Source organism: Heloderma suspectum, chromosome 3 (genome assembly GCF_057233095.1).
Source record: "Heloderma suspectum isolate Gila_16-S chromosome 3, 16-S_ref, whole genome shotgun sequence".
In the NCBI taxonomy this organism is placed as follows: domain Eukaryota; kingdom Metazoa; phylum Chordata; class Lepidosauria; order Squamata; family Helodermatidae; genus Heloderma; species Heloderma suspectum.
The window spans coordinates 7,115,225-7,133,620 of record NC_139460.1 but is presented as its reverse complement, the minus strand read 5'-3'; the positions used below and the strand labels follow the sequence as shown (position 1 = coordinate 7,133,620).

The window sequence follows — 18,396 nt, the reverse complement described above, 5'->3', positions numbered from 1 at the left end:
AAGCACGAGGCAGAGATGGTGGGCCTGAGCTGCGAAACACAAAACCGGAAGACATGGTGCTGGAGGGCAGGCCTTCGCTGCCTTCCAGCACCATCATGCGGACTCGGATAATATAACAATGACAAAATTGCCAGAGGTCCCAGGAGCTCAGGGTGCCCCAGACCAGGGGCTGCCACCAGACCCACAGCAGCCTGAGCCCTCAGGGGAAGTGGCTGCAGGGCCGCCCGTCAGGAGAGAGGGACTCTGGCTCTGAGGCAGAGCCCCCTGCCCCCCAATCCCCAGGGGTGTTGCCCCCTCAAGCAACAGGCTAGAATCACAATAGTAGGGTTGGAAGGGGCCAACAAGGCCATCAAGTCCAACCCCCTGCTCAAGGCAGGAATCCAAGTCAGAGCATCCCCGACAGATGGCTGTCCAGCCTCATCTTGAACGCCTCCAGTGGGGGAGCGCCCACCACCTAGAGTCCTAGGTGCTCCTAGGAGCTAGCAGGGCTCCTGTGCGAAGGAGTGCTCACCTTCAGAAAGGGACACCTCAGGAGTAGGTGTTTTGGACACAAATGATGCAATGATGGCACTAGAGTGCGAAACTTCAGTTTGCAGCATGCCTGCCTCCCACTTACTTTTTAAAGAATATCTTAATAAAATTAAAATTGGGAGGGGAAGGGAGTCTGATGTCTACAGGTGCCATACTGGAGAATCCAGATTTAGGGGGGAGGGGACCTTCCTCAGGAGGGCATGACCTGCCAAGGATTGCTGGTGTCTAGTTCCCTGTCATGTTCTCATCTCTAGCCCTTCTATTTAAATATGACATTTTAATCTCCCTTCTTTTGAGGAGCTGGCATAATCTCCTCTGACCCTGCTTTATCATCACAGCAAGAGAGATTGTGTAGGCTGAGAGACCGTTACTTAAAGGCTGTTACTTAACAGAAATGTGGCATTCACAATTATTTTACTTGTAGACCACCCAATAACTGAAACTCTTTGGGTAGTGTACATGTAAATTGAGTATTCAATAATAGAACCAAGGATAAACAGCACACACACAATAACAGCAGGGAGTAAAAAAACACTGCAGCACATCATCAAACCAAGACAAATAAAACTGTGCAAAGACCTAAAAGCACGACCACCATTCTGAATTTGCTTGTAAGGCAGAGGGATGCACAAAAAAAGCCTGTGCAGGCTGGCAGGCAGAAGGGAAGCTGCTTGGGCATGCAAGAGTTTTGGAATACAAGCAGTGCAACACGAGAAATGGGTTTAGCACAGAACTAGGAGCCACAGGAAGGTGCTCGGGCCTCTGGCCTAAGGGAGCTAGAGCCAAGTAGGCGCTAGCGAATGGACAGGAGGGCAGCACATACAGCAACCAGGATGTGCAAACATCGGGTCCTACTATGCCCACCCGCAGCCCCATTATCTCTTTGTGGAAGCTGTATTAGCGCGTGGGCATCTGCTGACTGGGAACCCCTCCACCCCACTTGCACAGGACTTCAACAAGATGCTGTGTAACTCTTGGCATCCGTAGGGCATAGCATGGCTCAGTGGTGAAGCAAGCAGACCATTTCACCAGCCCTGCTGAAAAGACCACCCCATGAAGGCTCCCCCTCCCTCAGTTGTGACCACAAACTGCCATTGCAGCAGGCTGAGAGGAGAGGGAGCGCAGGGCCATTCCACCAGCCCTGCTGACTTAATCCCCCCCCCATTTCTTTTTCCTTGTGTGTCCTGCCTTCTTAGACTGTAACCCTGCAGGCAGGGACCGTTTTGTTTTACCGATTGCACACAAGCTGGTCCAGGAGCTTTTGGCTGAGGAGCGGAATAAAAATACTTTAAGCGAGCATGCGATTTGCATGAAAGAGGTTCCACATTCTGCCCCTGCCATCTTCCGATGAAGAGCTCTGGTAGCAGGTGATATGAGACTCCAGCGGGAGCATCTGCGGACAGAAGGCCTAGGACTCTGCTTAGGCATTGCCACATTTGCATCACAGTTCTGCCCTACTCAAAAGCCAAGGTCAAGGGCACAAAGAGGTATGTTTGTCCTGCCCCCTGCGCCTGGGGTAGGTGCTTACAGAATTCGGAACCTCTGCTGTATGTCTAGTAGTAGTCTCGGCAAAGAGGGCATCCCTCCCCAAATTTCATTACAGAAAGGAATAGAAACAGATGCTTCAGAATCTAGATTAAGTTGGTGTACAACAAGCTTTCCCCTTCATGGATCACTGCCTTGTTGTGGCGAAGGGGCTTGCGTAACTCAGTGAAGCCATAAGCTATGGCATGCAGGGCCACCCAAGACGGACAGGTCATGGCAGAGAGTTCTGACAAAATGTAGTCCACTGGAGAAGGAAATGGCAACCCACTCCAGTATTCTTGCCAAGAAAACCCCATGGAACGTATCACAAGGCTAAAAGAGATGACGCCGGAAGATGAGCCCCTCAGGTCGGAAGGTGTCCAATATACTACTGGGGAAGAGCAGAGGGTATTTCCAAGTAGCACCAGAAAGAGTGACGCAGCTGGGCCAAAGCCGAAAGGACACTCAGCTGTGGATGTGTCTGGTGGTGAAAAGGAAGTCCGATGCTGTAAAGAACAATATTGTTTAGGAACCTGGAATGTCAGATCAATGAATCAAGGTAAGCTGGAGGTGGTGAAACATGAGATGTCGATGTTCAATCTTGCCATCTTGGGCATCAGCGAACTAAAATGGACAAGCATGGGCGAATTTAATTCAGGTGACCATCATATCTACTACTGTGGGCAAGAATCCCTTAGAAGAAATGGAGTAGCACTCATAGTCAACAAAAGGGTGGGAAAAGCAGTAATCACAAAAACATAGGATGATCTCAGTATGAATCCAAGGCAAACCATTCAACATCACAGTAATTCAAGTCTATGTCCCAACCACTGAGGCCGAAGAAGCTGAGGTTGATCGGTTCTATGAAGACCTACAACACCTTCTAGAATTAACACCCAAAAAAGATGTCCTCTTCATCATAGGGGATTGGAATGCTAAAGTAGGAAGTCAAGAAATCACCGGGATAACAGGCAGGCATGGCCTTGGTGTACAAAATGAAGCAGGACAAAGGCTAATAGAGTTTTGCCGAGAGAACACGCTGATCATAGCAAACACTCTTTTCCAACAGCACAAGAGGTGACTCTACACATGGACATCACCAGATGGTCAATATCGAAATCAGATTATGTCCTTTGCAGCCAAAGATGGAGAAGCTCTATACAGTCAGTCAAAACAAGACCTGGAGCTGACTGTGGCTCAGATCATGAGCTTCTTGCAAAATGTTGCAAAATTTCGGCTGAAATTGAAGAACGTAGGGAAAACCACTAAACCATTCAGGTATGACCTAAATCATATCCCTGATGAATATACAGTGGAGGGGACAAATAGATTTAAGGGATTAGACCTGATAGACAGAGCACCTGAGGAACTATGGACGGAGGTCCATAACATTGTTCAGGAGACAGCAACTGAATCCATCCCAAAGAACAAGAAATGCAAGAAAGCAAAGTGGCTGTCTGATGAGGCTTTACAAGTAGCTGAGGAAAGAAGGGAAGAGGAAAGCAAGGGAGAAAGGGGAAGATATACCCAATTGAATGCAGATTTCCAGAGAATAGCAAGGAGAGACAAGAAGTCCTTGTTAAATGAACAATGCAAAGAAATGGAGGAAAACAGAATGGGAAAGACTAGAGATCTCTTCAAGAAAATCGGTGATCTCAAGGGAACGTTTTGTGCAAAGACGGGCATGATAAAGGACAAAGAAGGCAGGGACCTCACAGAAGCAGATGAGATTAAGAAGACGTGGCAAGAATACACAGAAGAACTATACAGGAAAGATCTGAATGTCCCCTGATAGCCATGATAGTGCAGTCTCTGAACTTGAGCAGGATACCCTAGAGAGTGAAGTCAAGTGGGCCTTAGGAAGCATGACTAACAACAAAGCTAGCGGAGATGACAGTATTCCAGCTGAGCTATTTAAAATCCTAAAAGATGATGCTGTTAAAGTGCTGCACTCAATATACCAACAAATTTGGAACACTCAACAGTGGCCACAAGACTGGAAAAGGTCAGTTTACATTCCAGTTCCAAAGAAGGGCAATGCCAAAGAGTGTTCAAACTACCGCACAATTGCGCTCATTTCACATGCCAGAAAGGTGATGCTCAAAATCCTACAAGCTAGGCTTCAGCAGCATGTGAACCAAGAACTACCGGAAGTACAAGCTGGGTTCCGAAGAGGCAGAGGAACTAGAGATCAAATCGCCAACATTCGCTGCATCATGGAGAAAGCAAGAGAATTCCAGAAAAACGTCTATTTCTGCTTCATTGACTATGCTAAAGCCTTTGTGTGGATCACAGCAAACTCTGGCAAATTCTTACAGAGATGGGGGTACCAGACCGCCTTACCTGTCTCCTGAGAAACCTGTACAAGAGTCAAGAAGCAACAATAAGAACCGGACATGGAACAACCGATTGGTTCAAAATTGGGAAAGGAGTACGACAAGGCTGCATATTGTCGACCTGCTTATTTAACTTGTATGCAGAGTACATCATGAGAAACACCGGTTTGGATGAATCACAGGTCGGAATTAAGATTGCTGGGAGAATTATCTACAACCTCAGATACACAGACGATGCCACCCTAATGGCAGAAAGCGAAGAGGATCTAAAGAGCCTCTTGTTGAGCGTGAAAGTGGAGAGTGCAAAAGCTGGCTTGAAACTCAACATTAAAAAAACTAAGATCATGGCATCTGGCCCCATCACTTCCTGGCATATAGAAGGGGAAGAAATGGAAGTAGGGACAGATTTTATTTTCTTGGCCTCAAAGATCACCGCAGACAGTGACTGTAGCCATGAAATTAAAAGATGCTTTCTCCTTGGGAGGAAAGCTATGGCAAACCTAGACAGCATAGTAAGAAGCAGAGACATCATCTTACTGACAAAGGTCCATCTAATCAAAGCTATGGTTTTCCCAGTAGCAACGTATGGCTGTGAGAGCTGGACTATAAGGAAGGCTGAGCGCCGAAGAATTGATGCTTTCGAACTGTGGTGCTGGAGAAGACTCTTACGAGTCCCCTGGACTGCAAGGAGGTCCAATCAGTCCATCCTAAAGGAAATCAACCCTGAGTGCTCATTGGAAGGACAGAGACTGAAGCTGAAGCTCAAATATTTTGGCCACCTAATGCGAAGAGAAAACTCCCTGGAAAAGACCCTGATGCTGGGAAAGACTGAAGGCAAATGGAGAAGGGGACGGCAGAGGATGAGATGGCTAGATAGCATCACCGATGCAATGAATATGAACTTGAGCATGCTCCGGGAGAGAGCGGAGGACAGGAAGGCCTGGCGTGCTCTGCTCCATGGGGTCACGAAGAGTCGGACACGACTGAACAGCACAAGCTTTGAAGGTCCAGCAGCCAGCCAGAGGAAGACTGGACCTGATCAAGTAAAATGCCCTGGGCCTGCCTTGTTTTGCTCAACATCACTGCAGACAAGCATTAGGCCATCAGTCCTTCTGGCCTGCCCAGCCTTGCTACCCAAGATCGTTTCAAACTTGGGAAGTCAGGGATTGAAACTGGGGCCCCCACCACGGCAAGGCCACTGCTTGCATTCCTAGAAATAGGCACGGTGTAAACTTCCCCACAGAAGTAACTGATGAAGCTTGCCTTTGTTCCTGTGAACAGCATTTCTAGAAGTAACTTTCAAATATACATTGCCTTATGTTCAGTGGCAACCGAGCCCTTCGAAGGCTTGCGGTGGCCACGTTGTATCCCCACTTCCATCGCAGGCAGCCAGGAAACTCCTGAGGGGCGGGGGGAAGCCAAGCAGCCCCACGAAGGCCAAGTATCCTTGGTGGCCAAAGACTGACAACTGTTGCGAGGAAAGTGTTCAAAATGGGGAGGCAGGGAGCACAATCTGGGAGAGCACATGAGTGCTCCACACTAGTTTTTTTGCGGGCTCCACTTGTGAGAACTAGTACAGACCAAGAATAGTCATGGACATTTCACACAATCTAAGAAAGGCCCTGATTTCATCAGTTTTTCTTGGGATTACCACAAAAGGGTTGAGAACTGTTTAATTCTTAGATTGTCCCTGATTGCACATGTGACTGGCACAGAAACAATCATCTTCATTTTAATGGGCTTTATGTGAACTAATGATGTCAGCACATAGGAGAACATGTTTGGCCACACTGTGTTGGAAGGCAGCCGGTACGTTAACCCTGATTTACTGGGATTATTCATAGAATCATAGAATAGTAGGGTTGGAAGGGCCCTACAACATCATCGAGTCCAACCCCCTGCTCAATGCAGGAATCCAAGTCAGAGCATCCCCGAAAGATGGCTGTCCAGCCTCATCTTGAATGCCTCCAGCGTGGGAGAGCCCACCACGTCCCTAGGGAATGGGCTCCACTGTCAAGGAACACAACATAAAAGATGGCTAATACAGCAGAAAAAAAGAGGACCTGGCTGTGACTAACCATGAAAAAGGCAGGATAAAGCGGGTGAGGAAGGGAGGTCCCTCTTGAAATCAGTACTCTTGAGGCAAGAAATTGAACTCAAAGAACATTCCGCTCACCACTTGTGTTGCCCATAAAACCTTCAGAACACTTGGCAGACTTGGACTGCTAGGGCCAGACAGCATGGGCCACCAGAGCTCAGATTTTGCTCTAAATCAGAGAAAGGGGGACTGAACTGGTACATTTTCGATATTGGTTCAACAGGAGCACGGTCCTAGAATAGTCCAAGAGTAATGTCAGCAGGTAACAGAACCAGCCTCTGCCATGTTGTATTTTCTGATTTTATTAAGAGATTTTTTACAAGACAATAAACTCTTCATTCCAGACCTTTGAGAACCTGCAATATAAAAAAAAATCATTAGTGAGTGAAGCAGGCAATCTCAGTACTAAAAACAAGCATCTCAAGTCCTTGGGGCAATGATCTGTCTTTTTTTTTTCTGCTGTAAAGCATCACATACACTGGTTGCACTCTATTAAATACTATTTTATTATTTATTTATTTAAAACATTTGTCTCCTGGCCTATATCATTAAGATCTCAGGGTGGCATACAGATATAAAATCAATTTAAACAGTATAAAACAATAATTTAAACAGATAAAACATATTAAACCTTTAAGCAAGCTAATACCAATTTAAAATCTAAAATAGAACAGTCTGCTACTTTAAGGAATTCAATTAGCCCTCAAGGGCTTTGGATGTTTTCACTTGGCACCGAAATGAAACAAATGTCTGCGCCAATCAGGCTTCCAAGGGGAGGGCACTCCACAGCCAGGGGGCCACAGCAGAGAAGGCCCTCTCCCATGTCCCACCATAGTTTATGTCTCGCACTGGTGGGACACAGAGAAGGGCCCCTCCAACAGATCTCAGTCCTCGGGCAGGCAAATATAGAGGGAAGCACTCCCTCAAATATCAAGGCCCCAAGCTGCTTAGGATTTAACTGTCATCACCAGAACCTTGAATTCCAACCAGAAGCATATTGGCAGTCAGTGCAATTCCTTTAAAACCAGTGTTATGTGACCTTTCTCTTTGTACTAGCAGCAGTTAAAATACTAATGGCTACCAGGCACCACACAGCCAATAAGCACTGAGTTCATAGTTCACCCAAGTCGCCCTTCCCCAACCTGGTGCCCTCTATATGTCAGACTGCAACTCCCATCATCCCCAGCCAGCACGGGGCTAGGGAAGGGTGATTGCAGCCGTGCTCCACACACCTTCCTGAGAGCCATGTGGACAGGAGCAGAGCTGCTCAGCCCTCATGCAGTGGGAAGGGGCTGTGGCATGGGGGGCTGCTCCGGCTTTGTGCCCTTCTGCTCCGAGATGGGGGTGGTGGGAAGGATCTCTTCCTTGGGCTCCACGATGCTGACGTGATCCGGCAAGGGCTTCTTGGGGCCGATCTTCCCACTTGGGTCCCAGGGCAGCATGATCTTCACCTTAATGCCCAGCACACCTGAGCGTGGAGAGACAGAAAGACGGGCAAGATGTGAGGCTGCTTAAAGAAAGCCGACTGTGGAGACAGAGGTCTCTGCATTAGGTTGCCATTTGCCTCTGCTGTCACTTGTTGTGCTCTTTGCACATGCACTGCATGCATGCACCTCCTCCTCCCAACAGCCTACCTCAACCGGCTACCACCCAGATGTGCTGGGACTACAACTTCCATCAACCCTTCTTTCAAACCCACGTTAGAGTGCCAAAAAAGGAGGGGACCTGGAGGCATCTCAGCAGACACCTTCCTTCCCTCGCACACGGCTCACCCAAGTCATCCCCTCTCCTAGCTTGAGGTGAACCAGTTTCCCGTTTCATCCAAACCAGCAACTGTGCTTTGAACTTCTGAGCATACCGGACACCACAGAGGCTGGCTAGGAAGCAGCTGTCTAGGTCTGCTAGATGGTGGCGATGTAATGAGGACACTGTCTCACTGAGGCATATGATGTGGGCATGTCCTGTGGCTTTGGTTGGAAGTCATGGCTCATATACACTTTTTCTTGAAAATTCTGTGATAACAACCGATGCCCATGTGCTTTTAAATTACATCCCTGTGACGGGGGGATTAACAGATGGACAGCAGAAGTGGATACTGGAATCCTTTACAGTTGCAAAGGGACTTATACTCCAAGCTTGGAAGGAAAAAACACCCACCACCTATCACTCAATAGACTGAAGAACTTACTGCTCTTGCTACGTCTGAGCGTTATCTCCTACAACTGTCGAAGTCATATGGATGCTTATTTAGATATATGGTCGGCTTACATTAACATATATATCTAAAATGGAAATGTTAATCCTTTTTTCACCCCTTCTTGTGTTTCCTTTTCCCTACATCGAGGGAGATGTTAATGATTACTGTATACTGATGTTTCATGGTATGTATTCTTCCCTTTTATTTTGCCTTTTGTTTGTTACCACTCTGTTGCAAATAAAAAGATAAAAGCAGTAACTATGGTTTGCGCTTAGCCTGCAAATCAGGATCAGGAAATTAGGGTTTTGAGGTTGGTTAGGAAGGCAGGTGCAAACCATGGTTGGTAGTTTGGATAAACCAGCAAACTATGGTTTGACTCAACCCAGGATAGGAGGGAAGCGGAGGAGGGAGCCCAAGGATCCTTCAAGGCCCACTGCCATAGTAACAGGGGCAGGGAATCTCTTTCAGCCCAAGAGCCGAATTCAATTTCGGAGAATTTCTAGGTGCATTCTGGTGGTGAGTGGGGCCAAAGGCAAAGGGGATAAAGCCAAAGGTAAAAGGGCAAAACACCAAATATACCAGCATCTTTTAGCTTAAAGCTCTTACTAACATTAACTAAATGGCGAGGCACTTCAACCTTTTAGAATGGGGAAAAACATAGGCAAAGGCTGGAAAAGCGCTAAATAATCAGTCGTCAGGGAAAGGGGGCGTGGGCATCTGTGGAGCCTCGGAAGACCAGACTGGGACTCCAGGAGGGCCAGATTTGGCCCACAAACCTGGGGTTCCCCACCTGTGAAACCAAGGTTTGGCAGTACAACTGAACCAGCCAAGCGAGTAGCCAGCAGCGCAAAAGGTCAGGAATCTTTCTAAGCACAAGCAAAGACTCTGGTGGTTGCATGAAGCTGCCACAGACTCACCCTGCCTGAGGAGGACGTGCCGCACGGCAGTGTCGACATAGTAGTTGACTGGGTCTCCACTGTGGATCATCAGGCCGTCCACAAATTTCATGGACTTGGCTCTCTGGCCACGGAGCTTGCCTGACACAACCACTTCGCAGCCCTTGGCTCCGCTCTCCATGATGAAGCGGAGGACACCATAACATGCCCTAAGAAGCAGGGGAGAAACTCAAGTGAGCTGTGCAAGAGTTCCCCTCCAATTTAACACTCTGGATCATTTTATTATAAGGAAATACGTCAGCTGGGCTCAACTGTCAGCTGGCCTCCAATGACTTTTAGCCATTTTTACCATTAATTTTTACCATTACTGAGAACTTTCCCTTCTCAGACAAATGCCTCTTGATCATCCAATGAATAGGACACCTTTGCCAGAGCAGCAAGCACAGGACCACAGAACATGGCCCTGAGCCATCTACTCTGAGCAGGGAGGTGGCCATTTCTGACTCGTCATCGTATCATCACTGAAGGGACTGATTGCACTGGACAAAGGAGGCAAGAGCAGAATCGCCCAAGAGTACAAGACGGGTAATATAACTTCAAACAAATAAGTCAGTTTTGCACTGCAAATTGCAGAGAGAAGGCTGTGCTACTTGGTGGTAGTAAAAACAGGAATTGGCGGTACTTTCAAAACTAGCACATTTATCTCCCATTCTGCCTCCCGTTTACCTGTGTCAGACTTTAGACTGTGACTTCTTGGGGCAGTGCAACACTCATCTCTTTTGCTTTTTCTTGGCCTTCTGGCCCTACTGCATAAAGGTCTCTGTACCTACTAAGGAAACAGTTCCAGGACAAAGCAGGCTCTTGCTCACAAAGGCTGAGGCGACAGTCCGCCTCCAGAAGTTCAATCCTATACAGGTCTACTCAAGAAGTGCCACTGAGTGCTCATATTCAGCCATCCCTTTGCAGACATCCACACTCAACATATGGGCATCCAAGGGGCACCGGTAGAGCCCCACTTCCTGTTCAACCCATGGAGCCCTAACTATGGTTGACGTTCTTTAAGCAGGGGAAAAATAACAGGACTTGGTGTAAAATGATTTTATAGGGGCGCAATCCTATAGACGTCCATCTCTGAACTTGGGGGCTGATGCCTATCCAAAGAGAGCTTTGGCTATTGGGCGGTATAGAAATGAAATAAATAAATGCAGAGTGGCTGAAGCATGGAGGGAATCCTCTCCTCCATGCTCTGGCCACCCTGCGTTTTCAGCTAGATGCACCATTTCAGCAGTCTAGCCAGGATGCGTTGGAATGGAAGGGGGGAGGCATTCCTACACTCTTAATGTACATGTTTGTTATAATGTCACACAAACATATGCCCCATGTTTGTGCCTTTTATAATGCACGGGGGCTTGTGTTATTTCTCCTTTGTACCACTACCCAAACGAGCTGCCCTGAATCCTCATTCATCAAAATAAGAGCTGTTTCACATATTCTGTGGGAGCACGGCTGGATTTTGCACCTTGACTGGGTGTTGCAACACTTACCTTCGCACTGCGAGCCCCCCGAGGAGCTTGTAACGCAGGGACTCTGCCTGGGCAATAGCGCACAGCCCCCTTGTGGCCACCTTCTCCGCATAGAGCTGGAAGAGAAAGCAGCGTTTTTTTCCCCCGTACCACACGTGGGGCTAGCAAAGTGTTCAGACATCTCTGCTTACAGGCTCCTCTTCACAAACCCACTGAAAATACTTACATGCCCAGAGAGGCATCACCACTCATGAGGATCCTCCAGGGAACTTTTTACGGGCTTGTCCTGTTCCACAGGCTGAGCCAAGGCATGCCATCAACATGCCGTTTTCAGTGAAGGCCCCACCTAGGCTGTGCTTCATGCAGTCTCATAAAGGTGCTTTTTAAGCCAGTGGTTTCAAAACAGGAGCCCAACCTGGCGATGCAACCATCCAGACACTTCCAAGTATGGACAGTGTTGGTGGCAAGCCAACCAGGTGGCCCAACCTGTTTGGCCTATACCTGGGAAAAGCATCCTTCCGGACATGCCTAGCACAAGGGGGCAAAGGGGCTGAAAGCTTGACAGAAGAAATCACAGTCAAACTAGACACACTGAAATTGGACACATACTCATGACAACACAGCACGAGCTGTATCTGGGGCAGTTAAGAGGCGAAGAACCTCTGTGTTCTCTGTCACATCTCCATATCTAGAGGAGAACCAAGGCCCAGCTAATCAACTATACACTAGCCCATTTTTGGAGACCCCTATCTAGTCATTTCATTCTTGCCATTTTCTTCAAGCTACAAATGATTAACCTAGATAAGGGTGTGCAGGCAGAGTAGAAAAACACAGAAGGCTAATATGTTTGTGGGCTTCTTTGTAAAGTTCATTTAGATCCACATTAAGGGATGCCTGGAAAACAGACATGGCTTTATTTCTAACTTTCATCCATACAAGTCTATGCCAGGGAAGACTTTAACCCATCCTTTGAGTCCAACACTCTAACCTCTGAACAAAACTGACTCCTATACAGATAAAACATACCAGCATTTAAAAAACACAACCCACTTCAGCCTACACTTTGCTGCAGAAGTGGTGTGGTTTCTAAACTAATTTGAGAATGCAAACCCAAATCTTGGCTGTCCCTTCTCAGACAAATGCCTCTAGATCATCCAAAGAACAGGACACCTTTGCCAGAGCAGCAAGCACAGCACCACAGAACGTGGCTCTGAGCCGTCTACTCTGAGCAGGAGGGTGGCCATTTCTGACTCGTCATCGGATCATCACTGAAGGGAACTTACATACGACAAGCAAAAAGGCATACTAGCAAAGCCTGAAACTACTACCTCAACACTTCCTTCGGGAAACCCAAACCGCTTCTGGACAACAGCTGTCAGCTCCCGGATACGGCGTCCTTTCTCACCCAGAACATTCTGAGTTCTGCAAGGAGGAGCAAAGGTAAGGCATTAGATACTTCTGTAAGGATTGCTTGGCTGCTCATGCATTTTCTGCCCAGTAGTACAGACTGTGTTTTGCAATCACGTAAATTATTTGGGGGTACCCCAGTTCCTTATTTTATGGAGAAGCAGTCGTCTTTTCGATGCTAGAGAAAGCAATGCAGAAAACAGTAGAGGGCATTGTGTTGATAGGGAACAACTAGGGAACACATACAGACTCTGATCTGATTTAAACATTCAGGAAGGGGCCCTGCAAACTCAACAGGCACGTGGGAGGTTGCAATATATGAATGCACCCAAACACCCGAGTGTCTGCACATATCTGTAGTAGACTGTTGGCTTCAATTATTTCAATAGCCTCTTGGTTTCAGTCAAGCCATCCTACCCGAGAACACCACACTTTTAAGAATTACCATATTTTCCCAAACCGTGGATATGTTCAACATCAGAAGTTATTCTCCCATGCATTCAAAGAACATGTGGAAGCGTGTGCACCCCTGTCAGCTCCACCCCCAGCCCTCATGCATGAAGCGGGAAGGTCTAACGAGACAATCTTTGTGTGTTCAGTTGGACGCATTTCGAATCCTCCTGACTGGGCAGGGCTCCCAAACGCATGGGGGATTCTAAGCACATTCAGCCAAACATGCCAAGGTTCCCCCTTCAGACCTTCCCATTCTACATTCAAAGGTTGCAGTAGCGCCAGCAGGGATACTGGAGAACTTGCTTCCTCTCCACATGATCTTTGAATGCATGGGGGGATAACTCTAAAAGCTAGGGCACTTCACCCACCGCATGGTAGACGGACACAAGTCACCTGGTAGCAAGGATGATGATTTCTGTCCTGGTTGGGGTAACTCGGACCTCCACTCCAGAATAGCCATCTTCGGCCAGCTCCCGAGTCAGAAATTCATTCAGTTCTGCTTTGAAGATACCATCAGCCACAAACTAAAAAGACAAAACTAGATTAGAAGCTGGAAGCCTATCCTGAGTACCCCTTGGCTCCCAGGAACAAAGTCAGCAAAACAACACAAACAAGCTACTATCTGCCAGGCCTGATGTGCAACAGATGGGACAGGGAAGAAACTCCAGAGCATACACATCATAACCCAGTGGCTAAGCATGTCAATACAGGGTTCTGGATACCTGAATTCCCACAAGCCCATACATAGGCCTGCTATGTAGCATCATGAAGAGTTACACAGCTGGGATTCTACTTTGCCAGCTTGCTTGTTCAAGCTGAGAGCCTCATTACTGGGCCTTAGTTTCAAATGAAAGGGTTTTTTAGGAATAGACTGCAAACTTACACTACAAAGCCATTAAGAATGAGCCTGAAGCCTTTGTTCCTTTGCTAAATTGCACCAAGACAACATCACTTCACAAATGAGACAAGGGTGGCCCACAATCAAGCTCTACCTCCACACAGGTGCAAAGCCACAGGCAAGTGGCTTTTGCATCCTGGTACCCATTTCCCCATCTGAGCTGTTGCACAGAAAGGAAAAATGCATGTGTAGCATGGGGAGACCTTCCTCCTCCTTACTGCAAAAACACACAAGACCTCTGTGTTCAGGTGAAGCTGAATGCCAATTGTTTAGGAAGCGTTCTCAGGTCCTGGTGGCTTCAGCCGTTTCAAGACCCTGACCAGAAACACCCCCCAGAGCAGCAACAACAATCTACCCTGTGGTACCTACCCACAAACTACTTCAAAGCTACTCACCTAGAAATCCCAGTAACCAGACAGGGAAGTTTTTATGAAACATGTGTTTTAAAAAATATTCTAGACCACAAATTATTAAGATGGGTATGAGCAAGTAGGCTAGTGACTTCTGTGGGCTTTTGCAAGGCTCCCCAAGGCATCCAAATACATTTGAAGATTGCCATGACATAAAACTATAATGGCACACAAATGAAAAATAGGAACCCAACCACAGGACACCAAGAATCCCTTTTCCTGGCTCCTCAGCAACTTAAGAAGGGCCCTGCTGGATTAAAACAAGGGTCCATCTAGTCCAGCATTCTGTTCACACAGCGACCAACCAGTTGTTGACCAGGAACCCACAAGCAGGAAGTGAGTGTAACAGCATCCTCCCACCCATGTTCATGTACATAGACATACTGCCTCTGATACTGGAGGTAGTGCATAGGCATCAGGACTAGTAGCCATTGATAGCTTTGTCCTCCATTAATTTGTCCAATCCCCTTTTAAAACCATCCAAATTGGTGGCCATCACTACATCCTGTGGACATGAATTCCAACGTGAAATCCAAAACACTGAGGAATGGGCTAGATGAAACAACTCTCAGGTGGATCCTCAGCTGGCTACAGAATCAGACTCAAAGAGCGCTTATCCATGGGATTTTCTCAAAATGGGGAGGTAACGAGTGGGGTACCGCAGGGCTCAGTCCTGGGCCCAGTGCTCTTCAACATTTTTATGAATGACTTGGAGGTGGTGGTGCAGGGAACGCTGATTAAATTTGCAGATGACACAAAATTGGGTGGGATAGCTAATACTTTGGAAGACAGAAACAAAATTCAAAGTGATCTGGATAGACTGGAGCGCTGGGCAGAAAACAACAGAATGGCATTTAATAGGGATAAATGCCAAGTTCTGCACCTAGGAAAAAGAAACCAAATGCAGTTACAAGATGGGGGATACTTGGCTCAACAATACTACAGGTGAGAAGGATCGTGGAATTGTTGTAGTTCACAAGCTGAATATGAGCTAACAATGTGATGTGGCTGCAAAAAAGGCAAATGCTATTTCGAGCTGCATTTATAGAAGCACAGCTTCCAAACCCCAGGAAGTACTAATTCTCCTCTACTCAGCACTGGTTAGGCCTCATCTGCAGTACTGTGTCTAGTTCTGGGCACCGCACTTTAAGAGGGATGCAGACAAACTGGAGACGGTTCAGAGGGCAACGAAGATGGACAGGGGATTGGAAACAAAGCCCTGTGAGGATAAATTGAAAGAACTGGGCATTTTAGCCTGGAGAAGAGAAGGCTGAGGGGAGATAGGACAGAGCTCTTCAAGTACTTGAAAGGCTGTCACAGAGAGGAAGGCCAGCATCTCTTCTTGACCATCCCAGAGTGCAGGACACGGAATAATGGGCTCAAGTGACAAGAAGCCAGATTCTGGCTGAACATCACGAAAAACGTCCTGACTGTTAGAGCAATACGACAATGGAACCCATTACCTGGGGAAGCAGTGGGCTCTCCCACACTGGAGGCGTTCAAGGCGAGGCTGGACAGCCACCTGTCAGGGATGCTCTGACTTGGGACTCCTGTACTGAGCAGGGGGTTGGAGTCGAGGGTCTTATAGGCCCCTTCCAGCCCCACTATTCCATGATTCTATGAAATTGCCATCCCATCTCTTGGGACTGCTGCGAGCCCCTAAAAAACTATGAGGACAAGTCTATCAACTGCTCTTAGCCATAGCAGCTTAATGGAGCATCCATGTAGAGAGACAGTGCACCTCTAAATACCACTGCAAGATAAAGCAGAGTGTGTGTGTGTGTGTGTGTGTGTGTAACTGAAAGAAAGAGAGATTAAACCATGAACAGCCCTGTGGATTCTAGTCCAGCATTCTGGACTGCAGGGAGCCCACAAGCAAGACATGCAACAGCACCCTCCTGCTCATATTCTCCAGCAAGTGGCACGCTGCCTCCAATACTGGAGATAAAATACAGCCATCTGGCCTAGGAGTCAGAGCGCCAGTTGCCCTTACGTTCCACTTATGGGCTTTCCAGAGGTGTCTAGAGGGAAGCAAGGCGCTGGATGGATCCTTGGCCTGATCCAATAGGGCTTCTCTAGCAGTTGCAGGTAAAGGGTCTATTCCGCATACACGCCGTTCTGGAGTTCAAGGACCCCTACCCACCCCCCACCCCCGCCCCAGACTCCCCCCGCCCCAGCCCCAGGCCTCGGCCAGCCCCCAGGGCTCCCGTCCAGCCTTCCGAGCGCCCAGGCAGCCATGCTGCCCCAGCAGCCCGGGAACGCAGCGGCGGGGGGCGGCCTGCATCCACGTCCATCCGCCTGTCTCATGGCCCCGGCAGCCCCGCCGCGCCGCTCCAGCCCCGCTGCTCGGCCTGCCGCCGCTTCTTCCAGCGGTATTTCCCCGCCCCCGCCGCCCCTTCGCCACCGACGGAGCGCCGCGCACAGCCCGCGCCGCTCACCTTTCGCTTCTTGGAGATCTGCACCGCCATCTTGAGCCGCGCCGCCCGGGCGGAAAAGAGGCCGCTTCCGCCACCGCGGAGGATTATAGGGCCGTGCTGCCGCTCTCTCTATTGGGCCGCAGTTATCACGTGGGGCGAGGGGAGCCGCTATGCGTGTTGGGAAATGTAGTCGACGTCTGCTTGAGGCGTGAATCTTTGCGGATGGGGCGGGGGAGGGATCTGCACGCCGTCGCGCTACTTCCTGTTGGCCCACGCTAATCACTGGTGGTGCGCAACGGCCTCCTGGGAAATGTAGTCTTCCCCCCCAAAAAAAGTTTGGGTAGTTAGGCGTTAAGAAATGATCAGGAACTGTAATCCGTATCCTAATTTTAAATCAGGATAAAAAATATTATTCATTTAAGGGGCAATGTTACGCTTGTCTAGACAGAAAAAAGCCTAACAACTCATGCATAGCATTGCGCTCTTAGGTATTTTTAAAAATCAAGGCTGCAACCCCATGCATGAAGGACTTTAAAAAACTAAGGGTCCAACCCTATGCATATTTAAGGAGAAAAATTCCTACAACTCCAAGCACTCCCTAGCCAGCCATGCTGGCTGGGAAATGCTGGGAGTTGTAGGACTTCTTTCCTCTGAACAGGCCTCCGCTTGCACCCTTAGGTGTTAATCACTTGACTGGTTACCAGATGCCGGAGTCAGTGAACAATGGCAAGGTGATGGCATTCATATGCTTCCCTGACCTGGGGCCCTCCACAGGGGTTGGCCTACAACTCCCATCATCCTCATCTGCCCGAGGCAAGAACCTTGCCTCTCTGCAGGCCAGGCCTGGATACCAGGTCTGGAGATCTGGTATCTCCAGAGAGAGCTGGAGGAGCGCTGCCTGTTTGCCCTCTCCTGTGCTATCTGCCCTTTGTTTGCCACCAGTGATGCTTTGCTTGTGTGCTATAAAGAAATAAAATGTTATGAAGATGTCAGGATTCTCCAGAGTTCCCTTTCAGCCAGAGGAGATGAAATCCCGCAGCACAACCCCTAGGATTTCTCACCACTTGTGGAACTGGTACGCTCACAACATTTTCTTTCTGAATCTTTGGAAGGTGTCTCTTGTGCTGGAGAGTAAACTTAGCCAGGCTTGTTTTTAAGGAGGTGTGTGCATTAATTAATCAATTCGTTCATTACATTTCTGTACCGCCCAATAGCCAAAGCTCCCTGGGTGGTTTGCAAAGATTAAAAACCGTTAAAAATGCATTGTTGTTGTTCAGTCGTTCAGTCGTGTCCGACTCTTCGTGACCCCACGGACCACAGCACGCCAGGCCTTCCTGTCCTGCGCTCTCTCCCGGAGCGTGCTCAAGTCCATATTCATTGCATCAGTGATGCTATCTAGCCGTCTCATCCTCTGCCGTCCCCTTCTCCTTTTGCCTTCAATCTTTCCCAGCATCAGGGTCTTCTCCAGGGAGTTTTCTCTTTGCATTAGGTGGCCAAAATATTTGAGCTTCAGCTTCAGTATCTGTCCTTCCAATGAGCAGTCAGGGTTGATTTCCTTTAGGATTTAAAAAAAAAATGCATTGTACATAGTATAAAAATCCATTTACATATAAACAGACGACACACACAGATACACACAGCTGTGTCCAGGCAGGAGAGGGCACTGTTGCAGTGAAAAGGGGGGAGTGTACCTTTGTGGAGCATGT

The 18,396-nt window shown here is 48.1% G+C and overlaps 1 protein-coding gene and 2 non-coding genes across 3 annotated transcripts; all 3 read right to left on the bottom strand.

Annotated features, from left to right (window-relative positions):
• Positions 1–6,775: 6,775 nt before the first annotated feature.
• RPS3 (ribosomal protein S3) lies at positions 6,776–16,771 on the bottom strand. Its single transcript, XM_084842415.1, has 7 exons — positions 16,712–16,771; positions 13,359–13,489; positions 12,434–12,527; positions 11,127–11,221; positions 9,604–9,791; positions 7,722–7,957; positions 6,776–6,845 (listed from the first exon to the last, which is right to left on the bottom strand). Exons 1-6 carry the CDS (start codon positions 16,739–16,741, stop codon positions 7,764–7,766), a joined length of 732 nt encoding a protein of 243 aa, XP_084698541.1. The 5' UTR covers positions 16,742–16,771; the 3' UTR covers positions 6,776–6,845; positions 7,722–7,763.
• On the bottom strand, positions 9,962–10,109 carry LOC146349300 (small nucleolar RNA SNORD15). The gene has a single exon (XR_014789715.1). It is a non-coding gene; the product is annotated as a small nucleolar RNA SNORD15 (small nucleolar RNA).
• Positions 12,232–12,379, bottom strand: LOC146349299 (small nucleolar RNA SNORD15). Its single transcript, XR_014789714.1, has one exon. It is a non-coding gene; the product is annotated as a small nucleolar RNA SNORD15 (small nucleolar RNA).
• Positions 16,772–18,396: the final 1,625 nt, after the last annotated feature.